Source organism: Oreochromis niloticus, linkage group LG8, assembly GCF_001858045.2.
Source record: "Oreochromis niloticus isolate F11D_XX linkage group LG8, O_niloticus_UMD_NMBU, whole genome shotgun sequence".
Taxonomy (NCBI): Eukaryota; Metazoa; Chordata; class Actinopteri; order Cichliformes; family Cichlidae; genus Oreochromis; species Oreochromis niloticus.
Genome location: NC_031973.2, coordinates 20,990,917 through 21,010,056, shown reverse-complemented (window position 1 = coordinate 21,010,056; position 19,140 = coordinate 20,990,917). Strand labels below are relative to the sequence as shown.

General features: G+C 38.6%; 2 protein-coding genes across 3 annotated transcripts; one reads left to right on the top strand and one right to left on the bottom strand.

Annotated features, from left to right (window-relative positions):
- Nucleotides 1-6,702: 6,702 nt before the first annotated feature.
- Nucleotides 6,703-12,276, bottom strand: LOC100706442 (glucose-induced degradation protein 4 homolog). The gene is made up of 6 exons (XM_003438722.5): nt 11,881-12,276; nt 11,432-11,491; nt 9,065-9,172; nt 8,869-8,970; nt 8,650-8,780; nt 6,703-7,900 (listed from the first exon to the last, which is right to left on the bottom strand). The coding sequence occupies exons 1-6, from the start codon at nt 12,070-12,072 to the stop codon at nt 7,837-7,839; spliced, it is 657 nt and encodes a 218-aa protein (XP_003438770.1). The 5' UTR covers nt 12,073-12,276; the 3' UTR covers nt 6,703-7,836.
- A 126-nt stretch (nt 12,277-12,402) lies between these two features.
- atpaf2 (ATP synthase mitochondrial F1 complex assembly factor 2) lies at nt 12,403-18,737 on the top strand. 2 transcript variants are annotated; one of them, XM_005448120.4, is made up of 9 exons: nt 12,403-12,625; nt 12,742-12,803; nt 12,896-12,940; nt 13,070-13,218; nt 13,489-13,586; nt 14,341-14,421; nt 17,283-17,395; nt 17,620-17,735; nt 17,987-18,737. In XM_005448120.4, the coding sequence occupies exons 1-9, from the start codon at nt 12,552-12,554 to the stop codon at nt 18,122-18,124; spliced, it is 876 nt and encodes a 291-aa protein (XP_005448177.1). In that variant the 5' UTR covers nt 12,403-12,551; the 3' UTR covers nt 18,125-18,737. The 2 variants fall into 2 exon arrangements, with proteins under 2 accessions (XP_005448177.1, XP_003438771.1); XM_003438723.5 differs by having other exon boundaries at nt 12,449-12,803.
- Nucleotides 18,738-19,140: the final 403 nt, after the last annotated feature.

Here is a 19,140-nt window from a genome sequence, read left to right as displayed (position 1 = left end):
TTTAAGTGATAAAATGTAACAATAAATCACTGCAAGGATGCCAACACTTAACATGCGACTAAATGTGAAAGCTTCTAAAAGAAAAGTCTTAAACATGTTTGTGATGTGCAGCGGATGCTTTGTCGCTTACATTCAACATAAGAAGGCAGAGCTGGTTGTTCATAGAGGAAGCTGTGCTGGAGGGAAACCCGTTACTGTAATTATATAGCCAGTGCCGGGAAGTGACAGGTACACCCACAACAGCCATTGTACGTGATATATGCTCTTAGGATAATGACTCACCTCATATGTAAGGCAATGCTGGAATTCACAGCTCCCGTATCATATCTTTCTAGATCTGTCTCTAGGCAGGGTAATTTTTGAATGCAAATTCCTCTGTTACGGTAACACATTAATCAACAGCCCCACCTTGTTTTTGTTTGACAAGCCCAAGACTAAAACCTTCTTGTCTCAGCAGGAGTTATTTTAATCCACTTTTATCTCCATCTTAGTAGGCGTTTGGTTTAAGCTGGGAATGCAGATGCTCTATTTATGGTGCATTTATGTCCCTCTGCTAAAAGGAGATCACGCTTACTTGCAAAGCTGCTGCTCTGAATGCGAAGGAGTAACACAGAAATGCATGATGTAACAATACAGCATGGACTTTACCTGCATACATTTTATTTGAATAATTTTAACCATTAAGAGCTCATAAAGTTGACCATTAATGAAAAAAAGTCCTTCTTTATTTGTTGTTAAAGACACCTCTGCTAATCTGGATTGTCAGTGCAAGCAGAGACATTATAACATAATCGGGCTTGTGTCACTTGTGGTTGTGCAAAGCAAAAATCATCAGTTGTCATTTTATGAGACGGCAACAATGCCTCGTATTGTTGACCCAGACACTGATAATCACATATGATTGATCACTTGGCTGTGGCTGTTGTTAGATTTGGTTACTGGAGCTATTTTGAAATAAAAAAGAAGAAGAAAAAGTCCAGTTAATTAGGCGAGGTTTGGGTTCAAAGCCACAGATTTGAACTTTTATGGATTAGTATGGAACTGCCCAGATGATGCTCACAATCCTGCCCTAAAACAGTTTTTTAAAATGCCCGGTAGGTCTAATCCAGTGGCATGCACGGCTCATTTTGTGCAGCAGTAAAAAACATATCTATGTCTTGAATTTGAAAAAAAAATCACATTTTATTTTTCACTAAAGAGGGATTCAGTGGATGCGCATATGAAACTGGTGGGGTTCGGTACCTCCAACAAGGTTAAGAGCCACTGGTCTAATCAGAGATGTCCTGGACTCTTAACTATACAGAGGAGTGACACTTTTCATAATCATCGTTATCTTCTCCTGCTGCCAACTTTAAGGCAGATTTTATGTCTGAGTGAGTAGGAAGAATCCCACTCACTCAGACATAAAGTATCTAAGAATAATAAGCCAGTGTCACTGGCTCACATCCACCTACAGCATTTTTTGTCCCTGTCTTTGTAGGCGCTTCTTTCCCCAGGGTCACAACCACAATTGCGCAACACCAAGTCATTCAATATGTAGTTTGACAATATGCACAATCCTAAAGCCACTTCTTATCTCTGCATACATCACCTTCAACTTTTTACCCATTCAGTGTTTGCTTTTTCCTCACATTTTTAGATTCTGAGAAAAGAGACTTAAACCTGCTGCTTTAAACCAGTGAGGCCTCCCAGGAACAATAAAACCTGAACCTGATGCTCCCCATGAGAATGTCAGCTGTTAATAAACAACCAGTCACACTTTAAAGCATGTTACCATGTACAAAAGGTGGCAAAAATGTGTAATGTGCAACCTGGCTTGCAAAATTTTATTATTGAAACACTTAGGAGACTTTCTCAGGAACATATGGATATGGAGGGTTTGGCTTCTTTGGCCCCTCGGAAGTCACTGCATGGGCTTAAACATATGGGAACATGAACCTGAAACACTAAATCACCATCTCCTGACTATCTGCGACACTGTGGGGGAGCATACACGTTTTGGAGCAACATTTGCTACCTTTCAAATGCTGCTTTCTTCTCAGAGAAGGCTTTGTTTATCCATTTATCCAGCAAAGACAATACCAGGCTATAATTTATATTTAGTGCAACATAATAGAAAATCGTGGGCGTTAAAAAGAATGCCTTGGATTGTGACCTACTGCGAAACATTCACCCAGTTACAAAGTAGTTAATATAACACGGGAGGCTTGTTGTAACATGTCTCAAAAACAAAAGTGCTTTGTTAATTGATTTGAATATATTCTGCATATTCTGATAAGTTACATTAAAAAAAGCTTCTGGGAAGCCACAAATGTAGCTTTCACAATGCTAAGTGGCCTGGTGGTCAAACTAAAATACTTGGCTTGATGAAATAAGCAGAGAAAGTGTGAAAGGAATAAAAAATGTGAAAGTGACCCAGCGCCACTCCTTCAGGGAAAGAATTCTGAGAATGGGAATGTTATTTGGTAATACCGGTATTTCACATTAAGCTACTTGAGCCTCTTTTAAGCCCCTTTAAAGTGTTAACAGAAATCCCTGCCACTATTCTCAGAATTATCAGACACGCAAACCGCCCACATAGGTCAGGGTTCCCAGGCCTGTCCATCCTCAGACGGTCTGCAGTCTTCGTACCAGACAAAGGATCTACAGAGCAGAGCAAGATCGTAAGTCACAATTATTCCAGCTACCAACGGGGATAAAAGCCAGGACTATTTTTTCATATTTTGCTTCCAAGCAACCAGGCATTCATATACATTAAAAAAAAATGCACTTAAGTGGTAATTCTTGAGGCTTGTTCCCTCATTTTGGATCCAGTTCTTGTACCTAAACTCTTTTTTTTCCATTTAAAATCAATCAAGCATAAAAAGTCACCTACCTAACTCAGGGGATGAGCCAATTTTAAATTGTACATTAAGGAACTTTGTTAAAGCAGGCTGTCACAAAAACACATCCATCCATCCATCCATCCATCCATCCATCCGCCCTATCGAAAAAAATCAGAGAATGCACATTTTGTCCTTTAGTTGAATCTGTGCAAAAAATTGAAAAAACAAATTGGCAAAGATAACATAGAGTGACAGCTATAACATTGTATTTTATAGCATTTTTGCACCATCCTTGTTCCTTGTTGTCTATCTTGGCATAGTTCTGCTTAAGAAAACTGGGATGTAGCATGATTAAAAGCGATCTAAACTATCTACAGCAGAAAACAGTGTCCGAATGTCCATAAAAAGGGGGGAAAATCCACTTAAGACCTGTCACAGGACCTGGGAGATGCATCTGGCCCTTTGGGTTATCAAACCACTGTTCACTGAAGACTCGTCAGGAATGGTGAAAAACAAGAAATAAAGGCCGAGTTATGCCAAATTATACAAGAACTGGAGTGGAAGGGCAGAAGGATTTTTTTTAACCCTGCAGCAGCCTGCGACCTGTCCAGGGTGTACCCTGGCTCTCGCCCTAAGACAGCTGGGATAGGCTCCATAGGCCCAGAAAAGGATAAGCAGCAGAGGATGGATGGAATCCAAATGTGAAATCTTATATCTTACACAGCAAAATATAAATTTATTGGGGGTGGTTCAAGACTTTAGCTCAGTGTGGAGCAAAGGTGATGATTATTGTTTTCCAAGAGTTACCCTGAAATGTTAATGTTGGTGTCAGCAGCCAATCACAGTAAATAACAAGGTCAAAAAAACCCTTTTTATTAATAAATCTAAAGAATTAGCAGGTATCGCGTCTTACAGTGACTGCAATAAATGCGCAAACTGCAAAATCAAACTACCAAACTTCAAATACGCCCTTCTATTTGGCACCGGTTACGGAAATTTTAATAATCTGTTTTTTTGACCTTGTTATTTAATTAACAGTGGTTTCCATTGTAGTGGCTAACTGCGAAATGGTATTATTGGTATTAGGAAATGTTTTCTTACGACAAGATATTCATTGTCTTTGGCTGATCTACAGCTTTGTCCATTGTTGGTGATGCTTAAGGCGAAGGAGCAGCAATAACTGTACCGGCTACATAATACATCACAGATGGGATGTAACGAATGTCATGCCATGGCAGGAGAAGCAAAAAAAACTGGATCACCTGAGGTTATGAAAACAAAAAAGTTTCCAGCTTCTGGTTAACAAGAATTGGAACATTGCCAGATAATGTTACATTGTCCTCCCTTATTCTGAAAAACTGAAAGTTCAAAGCAGTTTGTTGTTTGGCAGAAGTCTATAAGTATCTAAGGGCAATAAATAATAGGTAATAATGCATTTTATTAATTGCTTTTTGCCTATTGACATGCAACAGTCATTGTAATTAGTGTTTCTTTTGCATGGCTTTTAGCACCATCCAGTGGTAGCTGTAATTACCGGATGGGAGAGGAATCGAGCTGGTGGTAATGCGGTGAATACAGGGAAAATTCGTTTGTGCTCGTGTGTTGATAGAGGAAGCATCGCAGTACAACAATCCTTTGAATCTGTGCTCAAAACACCACAAAAATGGCTTCAGTTACGTTAACATGTTAGTTTATCCATTTTTGGGGGATTGAGCGTCTCTGATGGTGGTTGTCATTTGTTGGCAGCTTACATGTGTTAGCTCTGGACAGTAAAAGCACAGTTAAAACTGGTGTATTATAAACATTTGACTGTCATAATAACACATATCTTTTTGCATATTTTTGCTTCTGTTGTCAGTTTGACAAGTGTTTGTATTTTTCTCATCTATTCTTTGAAGGATGCAATGCTGAAGAACACAATGTTTAAATCAGGTGCATTACATTACCTGTAACAACATCTTTAGCGAAAGCAAAGCTTTTAGATTGATGATACTACTTTTTATTTTATTTACTCTTGGCGTTCATAAAACATACCTTTGGGGATAACACTACAAAGTGCTGATAGGTTAGCTATCTTTCACCATTTCTAGTTTATTCCAACGAGCACCTGCTTCTCACTGCAGTCACGTAGTGAAAATGATGTTGATTCTGAGATTTTCTGGCCTCTAAACTAATCAGAGGAAAAACTGGAAAATGCAGTCCAGCCTGATCTTAACACAACTATTCAGTTTCCCCATTTCTTAACCATCAGTAAGGTTTTCCTCTGTGTGTACTAACTGGATTGCTACATTGCAAGAATTCAGGTCAGCAGACAAGAAAAACAAAGAATAATAATAATGAAAGGTAGGTAAATGTTAGCTAACAAATATATATAAGCTGCTTGCTTCTCCTTAGGCGAGAAGAGCGTCTCTTTCTTACTTTTCAAACAATACTTTCATTCCTTTTTTAAAAAAGGATGTGCGTTTGTGTCTCAGCCGAAAGCTGGTTTCTTTGTTGGGAAAATGAATACAGAAATGCATTCAAACATTTGTTCACACATCTTCAACATGTTGTGAACTCACTGAGACAAGAGTTCTGGTACTTTCTTTACTAATCTTGAGGAACAGTTCTCCAGGCTTCTTGTTCTTCATTTGTTCTTCATCCAGATGATCTCACACTGCGTCGCAAATGTTGAGGTACAGGCTCTGGGGAGGCCAATCCACGACTGACAGGGTTTGTCAGCATGATTATATTGTGGCAAAGTTTGGGATCATTGTCACACTAAAATCCAGTCCAGTTCTTGTGTAATTTAGCATTCCTCGGCTGTTTCTACCTGCTTTCCTTTCATTGAGAACGGCTTCTCCCACTGAGACCATTTCTGATGAGGCTTCAATAGATGAATCAAATAAAGGATCAAATGGACCTCTCAGATCCTGCGTCAGGTCTTTGCTGGATTATTTTTTCCTGTTACTTACAGACATGACATTCAGATACTGTTAATCATCAGATCTTTTTTAGTCCTTCAACTTCTAATTTTGTCCTCCACTTGCCCAGCTTAGTCAGATTTTTCACAGACACAATGTACACCATGTTGAGAAGTTTGTAGCTTTTTGTGAATCATTTTGTTGGTGCAAAATACAGTTTCCTGTCTGCCAAATTGTGTTTTATTTCACATATTTATATCGATTCAACTAAAGAAATTTGACCAAAATGTGTGTTTTTGTAACAGACTGCCAGTAACAAAGTGTTTAAAGATTTAAAGTTGTCAACTGGCTCTTTGTTAAATTAACTGGTATGTGTAGACATAACACTGGTTAAATCCCTTGACTTAAGTGCCTTTTTTGTGCTTATGATTCATAGATCTAGGCTAAACGAACAAAAACAACCTTCTCTTAAAAATGGGTTAAAAGTACAAGGACTGGACTTTGAAAAAGCAGCCAACGTCCAAAGAAGAACTTTGTAAGTGGGTCAAGACCTTTGCACAATGCTGCAAAATAAAGTCAGGGTCGACAAATCCTCAGGAAGGCTGCAACAAGTGTTTAGCGACACTAGAGGGCAGCAGAGGGCCAGATGCTCTTCCAGTTTATCACACCTTTCTTCAGTCTTAGAAATAAACAAACACCACAACTCATTGTAAAGAGGTCAAACACAACAAGGGGTGTTTTGAAATTATTTTTTTAAAATTCATATTCCACTCTTTATAGTCACATCACCAATCAAATCCAATGTTAGTCTCAAACAAACACATTTTGTTATAATACAACTCTAATAAGCTTTAAAAAGATGGCACCATCAAATAGAAGGGGAACATGATTAGGCAGGAGAGTGTTGTCACATACATTTATAACAAAAATATTTCCTTTTAATTAAGATAGTTCTTTTTCATATACTCTAAGGATAGAATAAAATTTTCCCTCTCACATATCAGGGCCTTACTTTTAGGGAGTGCTATCTTGAAAGTATTGCATAGTTGAGGAGACAAATGTAGGGTGGTGGGGGATCTTAATTTAAAACGACACACGAGGAGTAAAAAGCTTTTCGTTTGATGCAGAGCACAGGATAAAAAATACTCTCTTCTGAATACTTTTATGGGATTGTACTGGCTCTAAAGCCTTCACGTAATAAAGAACATGAAAAGTGTGAAAACGTAACCTGCGGCCTTGAAGCTTGTGTACTGGGATGTAAGTGTAGAACGCTAACTGCAAGCATTTTAGTAACAAAAACAAAACCTGTGCAAACATAACTCAAAAGAATAAGATCCACAGCAATCCTATGTGATGATCTCCCAAGCGGTTTTATAAACACAGGGGAAAAGCTTGTGTCTCTCAGATTGTATCCATTTAAAAAAGAAAGAAAAAGTGCCGCTCAGTGACCATCATTCAGAGTAAAACAACATATACTCTTGGCAGGCAAACGAAGAACCAGCTTAGCTTAAAAATACTGACTTTCTAGCTTATGAGCTTATTAAAGCTCCAATTGTAAAACCTGATAAACCTAACCTTCTGTGTTGGCTTTCCTCCACCGACATGGTGATTTACTTCTTTAGAGATTGTGTTTATAAGAACAGAGTCCTGCAAGGAATCCTTGTCCAAATGTTGCTGAACCTGTTTATGCTGCTCATTCCAATTGAATGAAAGCTGGATACGTTTCGATTTGCAAAACAAGAAGGGGAATTCCCAACTCAGCTTAAAGTGTCTCGAGATATTGTGCCAAGCATTTTTAAAGCCAGACATTAAAAGAAATGAAGAAAGGGGCACACTATATGAACCGCACCCAGTCTTTGCTGCTGGTTCTGACTTCACAAGCTCCAACCAGGGAGCACACCTGCACTTTCTTCCTTTCCAGCGTTTCCATGTGTACATTCATTTGTCCCTTATATCCTGTATACTCATCTTCACCTGTCCACCCACTGGTTGAGAACATGTAAAAGTTTGTACTGCTCCAAGTCCAAATTCCCAGTAGCGTCTGCAGACCTCTGCTTTGCCTTTAAGTCTTAGTCCAACAAAAGAAAGATCCACAACGCCGACCAGGGTCACCGGAACTCATAGATTGCTGCACTGTGCTCGGGAACATGGGTGAGGTTCAAAGACTGGTACCTGGAAGGAGATAGTATATGTCAGCATGTGGACACATTAGCCTTATGTCAGAAATACAGACATAAGAGTGAGAAGGCACATTTATGTAGGTACAGGCTACAGAGTAGTGCTGCACTTTTGCGAATGCATTATTACAACCAGACCTATATCAATCACCTATCTGATATTGGCTGGTCGCAAATATATTGGTATTGGCTTTCATTCTGTATAATATGATGCAATATGAATATTTTTGCATAGGGACAACATACAGAAAGACTGTAAGGCAATGGTGCCAACAACGACACCCCAAAGACTTGGATGTTAGTTTCATTGGTGGCTGTAAATTGACTCTAGGTGTGAATTTGGTTAGATAAAAATGGCTTGGAGACTATTTTGAACAGCAACAGTTAAACTGCTGCCACAGAATGCACAAAAACACTAGAGATGGAGTAAAAGTGGGGCTAAGTTTGCTTATAACCAGGCAGCATAACCACATAAATTAAACAGACCAAACTGCGGGTTGGACTGTTCTGCTTTGTGTATATAAAATTACACATTTTAAACTGGAGCTGTCTGAAAAAGCCACGTTGATCTGCTAATTATCCGAGGAGCCACAATCGAGAAAACTTGAGAGAAGATGACTGAATGAGTTTTCCCAACCAGATTTTCAGCCAGTCTAAAGCAACTTTTCAGAGGCGAGCCAACTGGTTAAAGCTCCTAACACAAGTCAACCTTGAATCACAATAACTTTTAGTGTGCTGCGTTACCATTCGGAGCTCCTGTGGTAGTAGTAGCCCTCAATTGTTGCTGTGGATTTCTGGAAGCAGATGTAGTAGAATCCTGCAAAGGAAGCGCCGCTGATGTCCTTTATTGTGTGGTCAGGGACCAAAAACTGTTCCTAAGGCAGGCAGGTGAGAAAGACCAACAGAAATATAAAAGCCAACCTACTGCAGAATTTAGTTAAGTTCACTCTTCGGTAATCATACCTTCCACCTCATGAAAATATAGTCAGAGTTCTTCAGATCCTCGTAGTCAAAATCATCAGAGTTGAATGTCTTTGCATACTGGTAGAAGGCCTGGAACTTGCCCTGGACACAAAAACGTTTACAGGATAGGACAGAATAAATCAGTCTGATGGAGACTAATTTTTGTAATTTACAAATAAAAGTGGTTTCACCTTACCCAGTGCTTACGATCCACATCCTCATCCGCATCCCATTTCCGAGTGAGAAATGGCCGTTTCCTACTGATGATCTCTCCAGCAAAGAAAGTGGTCAGAGTTGGATATTCCTAAAACAACAACGAGAAGCAATTGAAGACACATCTGGTCACTTCTACTGTTTGCAATTAAAAAGAAAGTAATATTAAATGAAACAAACACATCTGTCTATTTAATGTTCAATTATATAAAAGACAGTTCTATTCTAAAACACAGCAGAAAGTGATCATTTAGAGACTGACATATAAGAGGTATGTGTAATAAGCCAACACAATGTCACAGCTAGTTCACCACTGCATTCATACAGTGGGAATGTTCTGGATGCTCTGTACAGCAGGAACACAAAGACGTGAGCTGTTACCCAGTAATTACTTCTGTAATAACCGAGGACTCTAATTATAGCATGTATTGCGTTAGCTGTAATTTACTCTGTGAAATAGAGTTTAACACACGTCCTAACAACATAGTGTTATGGTTATTTTGCCAGTGTGCTGATAACATCTTATTTACACTATCTTTGAATGTTGCTATTAAGGCATGATTAGTAGTATAACATCCACCAATCAGAAGAAAGTTGAATTTAAGTGAACGTGGTCTTCAAGGAAGAAGCAGAGGATGAAATGAAAGCCCAATAAAGATTATTCAGAATCATCCAAAGCTACTCTAGCAGAGGCAAAGGATATAAATTAGAGCTGGAAGTAAGCTTTGTATATCTAAATTTAAAAAAAGAAAACATACACAGACATCAGTCACATTATCACAGCTTCCTTAACACTGGTTCCAGGTCTCTAAGACCTTTACAGATACGGTTCTGGATGCCAATGAGTCTTGGTAAATGGTAAATGGACTGGTTCTTATATAGCACTTTTCTACTTTATTTGAGCATTCAAAGCGCTTTATACAACATGATGGATTCATACAAGCACTTCTTTCTATGCCTGCATACTATCTAACATTCACACACATTCCCACTCTGGATGCATCTGAGAGCAATGCGGGGTTAAGTATCTTGGCCAAGGATACTTTGGCATGTAGATCGAACCACTGATTATTAAATGAACTGCTCTACCTCCTGAGCTACAGCTGTCCTGTGTTGTGCTTGGTTTAAAAAGAACCCTAAATTGAAGCAAATTTCTCTTTGTGTGTGCGCCTAGCAAATTTAGTGCAAAAAGAAATCTCCTAGAATCACAAATTTTCATTAGGGTAACTTGAATAAGTGCAAATGTCTGTAATCAGAAAGCAATTGCAAAGATTTGTCCTACAAGGCATGAAAGGAAAACACCTTTGCTAAGCTACAGCTTGACACTAAACATTTAGATTAAGACCAGAGGCCTCAATTATCAAGGGTACTAAAAATAAGTTTTCAGGAAATCATTTAACTTGTAACTAAAGTCTTGTTTTGACATTTCGTTATCTTCTGGTTATGTGTGGCCATGTGAGTTCAACCCGTGATAAACTTTGCCTTTCTTGACACCTGGTGCCAAGCAGCCTCAACACAAACTCAAATGGTGTGTTTGTGAGCTCAAAATGTAGCCTACTGAATAACACATGTTGGGTGTCTTATATCTTCTCTACCATTGCCATGATTCTGTCTGTGGCCGATCCAGACTACCCGCTCATTTCTGTAGGTATTAAAGCGTTATTACGTTAAGCCGTTAACAAGTTAACCACAGGATTTTAAGGACCTGTGTGGCAATCTCAAAACTACTTTTAACTATTAATCCAACAACATTTTTTATTGATGAGACACCATACATATTAGAACAATGTGTTCTCGACAGCCCAATCAAAAAGGAGTTGCACGGCCACAATAACTGATGTGCTCTGCCTCAGGGGGAGAGTGCAGTTACTGATTCAACTATTTCAAAGAGCACTCAAAGAAAAGGTTCAATAGTTGAAATTAAACTAGAAATTGATATTTTACAGTGACCAGCAAATGAATTAGTAGATGTTTAATGGAAAAAGTGGACAGTATGTGCAAGAAAACCTTTAAAAAATCTTGCATTTGAAGGAATTTGCCTAAAGAGATTTTTGAACAACACTGCATAAAGCCTTCAAGAAGCTAGCCTCTCTACTCTGGGCAAATAAACCTTTTGCTAAACAACTGTACTTACTTTTTCCATAGTGAATTTTTTTTTACATCAATTGGTACTTTGGTTGAAAAGCCCAATAGTCTTCGTGTTGTCTTATGTTAATGCCTTTTTCTCTTGGCACTGTTAGACATGTTTGCTACTACAAAAATAGTCACAACAATTTCCATGACAGCTGTGGCCAGACATGGTATAAATTATTTATGCTCATGCTTTAATGAAGGGAATCACCTCTCTCACCTCTGTTAGTCCTTTTATCTTCAGGTAGCCACATAAGTAGGAATCCTCCATGGTCACATGCTTTAAAAAGAAAGCAAGACATACAATAAACTACATCACATTGACATCAGTTCAGATCATGTTATGGTTTTACAAAGGCAATGCTAAATATTTAATTTCTAACAGCAACCTCAAATACAAATAATTTTCTACTGAGGTAAATGTTTGTGTAGGCCTTCACACCAATTCTGAATGTCCTTATTTGTATTTTTAGTAATAAATTACTTCAGATGCATTAAAACATTGACAACAAATTTAAAATGTTTGTTTGTATTCAGTCGTGGGCACTGCTACGGGACAGGACAGGGCTGATTTTACCAGCTGTCAATCATCATGCCGCCCGTTTGACAGATGACCAAATGCCTCTGACATCTCGACTGAATAACGAAATAGTCGCTTCACTGCCCCACCTGCAAAACAACCTCCACGTCATAAGAGTTTCCTTTGCTTTTCTGGTGGCCCCTGAATTTGGAACCGCTGTACAGGAGCGAAGTGACAACACCGGGCTGCTGCGTGTTTATCGGGGGCGGCGGGATAAGTGAGGCCGAGGATGTGAAGGCCGCGGTGGTGGAGTCGCTGAGGTATCCAGCGGGGACAGGCATGGCTCCGGCTTCGCTGACCGGGCACCGACCGCGGGCAATTGCCGTCGAGGAGAGGTACTCTGTCGGCGTCTACAAAGAGGTGGCGGAGAGCCGAAGAGGTCCAACAACATTAAAATTCCACTTAATTCCGCTACAGTTCAGTTTACCAGCAACCAAGCTCCCAAAGAAGTGGACTTCGACGCGGTGTTGTAGCCAGAAGTATCCTCCGCTCTCATTGGTCAACTGAGTCTGGCTTTCGAACATCTTCGAAGCTCATTGGTTCGCCGTGCGGAAGGTTTCGTGGAAATATTTGGATGTAGTTTTTCAACTGTTGTGTAAGGGTGTGTGGCGCACGTATAGAAGCGCTCTTTAAACTACATTTCCCGAAGAAACTAGAAGCCTCTACGCTGCTGTCAAGCGCCGAAGGTCACACGCGTGTTTTTGAACACAAAGATGCTTAAGAACTGAGCAGCTGATAAATGCAGTAAAAATAAGACTTTATGCTAATAGGAAAATATGCGTGCATTGCTAACTCTTGTTTAATGAGGACGTTTCAGACACAGACATCTCGAAGGTGTGTTTTCTTCTCAGTCAGCCTTACTTAAAAGCATCACATCTTCACATACTTTCCGCTATGCTTAGGTGTATAGTTAGACTTCAGAGTCAGGTTGGGAATGCTTTTTCTCTCAGTAAGGTGTGTCTGAGAAATCAGCACTACGAATGTGTTGCGAGATACTCCGCAGCCACAGCAGGTAAGAGCAATAACCACCGTGAACGAAAGCTCCGGTCATCTGCAAAACATTTGTGTCATTTCACCCTGATGTGGCGTTTTTCTGTTCACCAGAGAGGAAGAGATTTTATCAAGATGTCAGCATATCTCAAAGTGAAGGTATGTGTAGTATGGTCATTAGTAATCCAGTCAAGTATAGTATTGTAGTAGCAGGTTTTCCTGCCCCATCTTTATGCTTGTGTCATTCCTTAATTTAGTGGATATCTTTTGAAAAATATCTCTATATAGGTGGTTTATATGAGATAAACCTCGACCAAAGGAAGCTGAAAACTCCAGGAGGGAAGCTGTTCACGGTGCCAAATGAAGCCTTGGCCATCGCTGTTGCAACTGAGTGGGATGCTCAAAGGGACACGCTCAAGTTCTACACTATGCACTTGGTAAAGCATTTGACATGGAGTTATAGCAAAGTGTCACATGTTTTGGGGTTTTTTGTGTTTGTTTTTACGGTGGCGCCTATGTTACATAAAATAATCTTGAGAGAAAAGGAAAATTTGAGAGGATTTTTATGATTTGATAGATCATATTTATAAAAGGAATGTTACCCAGATCTTCCAACAGCTTGCAGGACGTGTACCTTTGAACTAACTTTGCCATGATATTTATACAAAACTTACAGTAATATTAATTTTGGGAAACTCTTCCCTCAGACTACCCTGTGCAACACGGCTCTCGACAATCCCACCCAACGCAGCAAAGAACAAATGATCACCGCTGCTCTCAAGTTTCTGGAGACTGACACCATCTGGTATGGCACTCGTTTATTTCTATTTATTTTAGGTTTGTTTAATTTTCTGAAACTTCAAACATAAACTCATCTGCAAATAAATGTATATACATCTACATAGTCTATATATCCTATAAACACCCATGTGCATTCACAGTTCCACGTGCGCATCTGATAATTATTTAAATTTGAATTTATACAAAATAAGACATGAAATAAAACAAACTATTTTATGTTATTAATATCCAGTAACACTTATACTCGCCTTTTTCACCTTGGGAAAAAATGTCCTTTTGCATAGTGCTATGACACTTTAAGAACAGTTCGAATTGCACTACAGTTAATTGTTCTTTCTTTATAGCTTTAAATATGTATGCTTTCCTGATCATAATGATGATGTTATTCAGCTATTTTCCTTAAGCCAACATCAGAGTTACAGGATAAATATGGAAAATTCTACTTTTAGACTTAAAAACAAATTTATTTTTGTTACAGTAGCAGAGTAAATGGATATCTGACTCCCCTTCCTGCTGATAAAACCTACTTGTGTTACACTGTTATATATCACATTTTAAAACATTTTCCTCATAGAAGCCACTCATTTATTCATTTTATTAATAAATCAGTGTTTTAACACCTATAAAAGAGACATCGACACACTGTAGACAAACTTAGCTGGTTATTTTCTGAGTTGATGTTTTTTATGTTGCTTAGTTGGCACCAATTGATTGGAGTTATTGTGACTTTAATATTGTAGGATTTATGTTTTGTGTAGTTACAGAGTAGATGAGCCCCATGGTTTAGTCGAGCTGCAGAAGAATGAATGGGACCCTGTGCTGCAGTGGATTGAAAAAAGGTAAGAACAGCTTTAGCTCTTGTTGTACATGCTGCAGTTCTTTTCAGGGTATCCTTTCTTTTCCTGATAACAATAATTAAGTGTAAAAGGCCTGATCTGTGGTGTTCACATTGCTGTACTTAATTCAGAATAGTTAAAGAAAATCTTGTGTATGTTCTCCTTATTTGAATAGTGATTTGTGCAGAAATACAGGCATATGAAAATTTAATGTAATATTATTAACAGAAAGTTACACAGGTGATCTTGTGCAATAACGGATAACATAAGCCTTATAATAATGTATCTGATTCAGATCAGTTCAATTGTATTTATATAGCCCAATTCGTAACAGCAGTTACCACAAGACACTTTATGTTGTAAGATAAAGACCTTGCAATATTAGAAAGAAACCCCAATAATCACGCCCTTTGACCAAGCTCCTGGCGACAGTGGGAAGGATAAACTCAGTTTAACAGGAAGGAAACCTCTAGCAGAACCAGGCTCAGGGTGGAGCAGCCATCTGCCGGGGTTGGGGGAGGGAGACGGGGTAAAAGACACTATGTAGAAGAGCCAGAGATTATATAACTAATGATTAATGTAGAGTGATGTATAAACGCACAGTAAGTGAAGAATATGTCTGTGAAGGTTCTCAGTCATCCAGGTCATCGTAGTCTATAAGGAGCTTGGAAAGAAAACAGCGTCTGGACTTGTTTAAGTTGCTTGAAAACCCTAGAACTGAAGAAGCTTCTCGGATGAGAGTCTTCAAGCAACTTAAACAAGTCCAAACGCTTTTTTCTTTCCAAGCTCCTTAGACAGTAAGTGACGAAGCACTCAGTGCATCATGGCATATTGCAGTTTAACTAAGGGAGGGTTCAGTGTCATCTGATCTATAAGCTTTAAAAGGAAAGTTTTAAGACTAATCTTAAATGAAGAGATGTCAATATATGCTCTCTCCTTCTAGTCCATGTCAATACTCTGGCTGTGATATTCTGCATCAACTGAATGACTTTTCAAGGAGCTTTTAAGGCAACCTTATGATAATAATGAGTACAGTATCAATAATAAATAATAATAAATTTGTTGGGATGTTTCTAATTTTAGGAATATTGCACAAATAAATGAAGTCATTCCTACAGTTTTGTTTAATGTGCTCACTGAAGCATACTGTGATCAACAATGACTCCAAGATTCCTCGCAGTGTTACTAAAGGCCAAGTTAAAACCATCTCAAGTAAATATCTATATCTGGTTACATGCCATGCTTCTAAGACAAAGTAAAAAATACTTAAGTTTTGTCTGAATTTAGAAGCAGGAAATTAGAGTTCGTAATTTAGTAGTTTCTTCTTGTCTGTAGTTTAACTACTTGATCTGTATCACCTGCATAGATAAACGAATTACTTGCTGTGGGGAGTAAATAAGTAAAGTAATGCAAAAAAGTCAACAGCAATTTCTAGTAATTATTTATTTATTTGAATACCAACCTGGACACTGGCCAGATTTGTTTCATGGTTGACAGGTCTGGACTGTAGCCTGGCCAGTTTAACCAGTTTAGAATCTTGCTACGGAGGCAAGCTGTTTCTGTATTGATAGAGGTTTCTGAACGTTTCATTGATAACAAGCTGAGTGAGCTTCTATTATCCATTGGTCAGATTACAGATTGTGTAGTGCTGTGATTTCTGGGAACCTTAATTCATTTCACACCCATTTAATGTTGTTCTTTAGCCTTGTGCCATATATACGGGTATTTCTTCTCTTCTAAGCAGAAAGGTATGCGTGAGAATTTGATATCTTCAGATAGTGTAAATCTTTTAAATATGTTATATAACTGAGAAGAAATCCCCCAGCTTCTGAGGTAGGTTGGCACGTTCGTCTGCTCTCTTATCTCCCAAGGGCTCACCACACCAGATGTTAATTTGGCACAGATCTTTAATGGATGCTGTGCTGACACAATACTCCCGTTTGTCTGGTGTTGGGTTTGATACTAGGAGTATATTATGTGATCCCTTAAGGGTCTTCTTCTGGTCTTGAAGCGGGGATCTTTTGCATGTAAGGCAAATGTGTTAACCACTAGAAAAACTACATGTTAAAAGTAGAAATTTGAAAATGAGAACTGAGCATGCTCAGACCACAAAATGATTGCAATTATGTTTTAAAATGATAAATTATAAAAACAAACCTGATGATTGAAAACAAGAACTAATAGGATGCCATTTGACAAATTTCAGACGCTCCATTTGGGATTTCTTCAGTGTGGCCTTCATGCACACTGCTTACAGTTTCACTAAAATCTCACTCCTGATGTGCTGAACAATATTCAGTTCAAACCATTTAGCAAAGCTGTTAACTTAAGATTAAAGAAGGGACTACATTAAACACCATATGATGTAATAGCTTGAAATATTGCTTAGTTGTGCACCACTTGTATCTTTTTAGGTGGTGCTGATCACCACCTAAAAAGATACAAGTGGTGGTCATGATCAGGGAGGGAGTGGTCCTGTTGGCTGACTCCACTCGAAGGTGTGGCTGGAACCTTTATAACACCATAAAGTCAGCATTATAATTAAATCTATGACATGCTGATACTTAATTATGCTTTTTGTGGCCATAGTTACTACTGACCATGTAGTCATGGTACTCTTGAGCTCAAACACATACATTTGGTGCAGAATGAGATTAGTTTTCCCTGGATATGACTTTTAAAATCTCATTAGTTTGTGCAATAAAACCAACCAGTGATACAAAAACGGCATCACTTTCTCACACATTACACTAACCTGTGATGTGTGATGGCGCGTGAGCTCGATGAGCTCCTACATCATCGACGTTCTCGTTTGGAAACAGTTGAAAGTGCTTTACTAATTTTTATTTTCCCCACAACTGCAGATATAATGTCGCTATCGGCTCCTCAGCCAGTATTTTGGGCCCTGAGATTCCAGAAGCAACCAAAGACAACTTACGGCAACATCTCAAGTCTTACAACTTCTGGTCTCTGACAGGTAACACACACCTATATGCCTTTTTTGTTTTGTTTTTGAACTCTTTGACCTTGTTTTAGATGGGATTTGCCTGTATCTCCCATGTTTTGCTTGTTTGGTGATGTAGCTGATGATGATGAGGGGAAACACTGTTTGAAGTGGAGATGGTGTGATGTTTAAATCACACGGTTTGGTTGATATGTGATTTGACTAAGTTTTACATCCGTGTTGTTGTTCCTGTGCAGGACTTGAATATGTGATCACCCAGCTGAAGTCTATTGTGTTGTCACTGGGCATGATTGACAGGCACCTGAGCGTGGAGCAGGCTGTGTTGCTCTCCAGACTGGAGGAGGAATACCAGGTAGGGAATTGCTGAGTGATATGCTTTTTTTTATATTACTTGCATGACGAGAAGCTCCTAAGATTTGTTGTTTTAGCTTTACTGACGCTCTTGTATGACACCAACCCTGGCAGTACATAATGTATAAAACTTAAAAGTTTTGCTTGTTTATTTGTGTTACCAGGGCGTAACAATTTGCAAATGTCTTGATTTATGATGATCTTGTGGCCAACACTCTTAACATATTCTCCTCCCCCCCATCCCCTTCACAGATTCGACGCTGGGGAAACGTGGAGTGGGCCCATGACTACGACATGTATGAGCTGAGGGCACGGACTGCTGCTGGTGCCCTTTTTGTTCACCTCACATCCGAGAGTTCGACTGTCAAACATAAACTTCTGCAGGACTGAAAAGGATTAGGATCAACTACCGAGAACATCCCCAGCACCTATGTTGTATAAATGTCTCTGCATTCATAAAAAGGCTGCATATTCTGTCTGTTCTGTTTAGCAGTGACAGCTGCTCTGTTGTGATCTGTTATCCAGTCATCTCACTCCAGTAAAACATGCTGGCTCTCCTTTTTGCAGTGTTTACATGTAGCAGCTGCCAAGTGTGACACCCTTCACAGAGTTTCCAGTGGGTTCTAAATCACCCGTGACATTTTGGACAGCGACACATTGCCTCAGAAGAATAGTGAAGGTTTTTGTTGTCTCTGTAGCAGTGGAGCGATAATTCCGTATTTGATTTTTTTTATTTTTGTTTTTGAGCAACAATGTCACTACTGGAAGGCAGATATGCTCATCTTAACTGCACACTATTCAGTCTGTACTGACTGCACTGTGTGCTGTCTGGTTCTGGCAATTACATGTGAAAAATATAAACTTCAATAAATTCTGAATTCAAATTATTTTTCGGTAATGAATTAACTATATTCTATATATCACGGTATTTTTCTTTGCTGGTGATGTGTAAAACTGAAAATGTAGAGAGAACGCCTTTTTTAGTAAAGCTTCTCTGCAAAGACCAGTCTTCACAGGAATTGTTGTTATTACAGTTGATATAAATCAAGGAATGACATCATGCTTGTGGATATGATTCATATTCTTTATTTTTTCACAAAACATTTTCCCTTATGTCATATTTTGCTGATAATAAACTTTATGTAATACTTTTTATAGTGATAAAGATAACTATAGACGTATATCTTTTCTATAGTTAACTAATAATAATAATGATCATAATAAATATAAATATAAAAAAAAAAAAATACCAGGAATGGGTAAAAACATAAAATAACAATTCAATGTTTACATTAACCAACTGAAGAACTAATGCTACTTCCATAAGATATTAGTTTGGTTAGTAAAAGGAATTAAAGGTTCCCTTTATTTACAATCACCCAACTCTCATAATGGGTGTTCTTGCT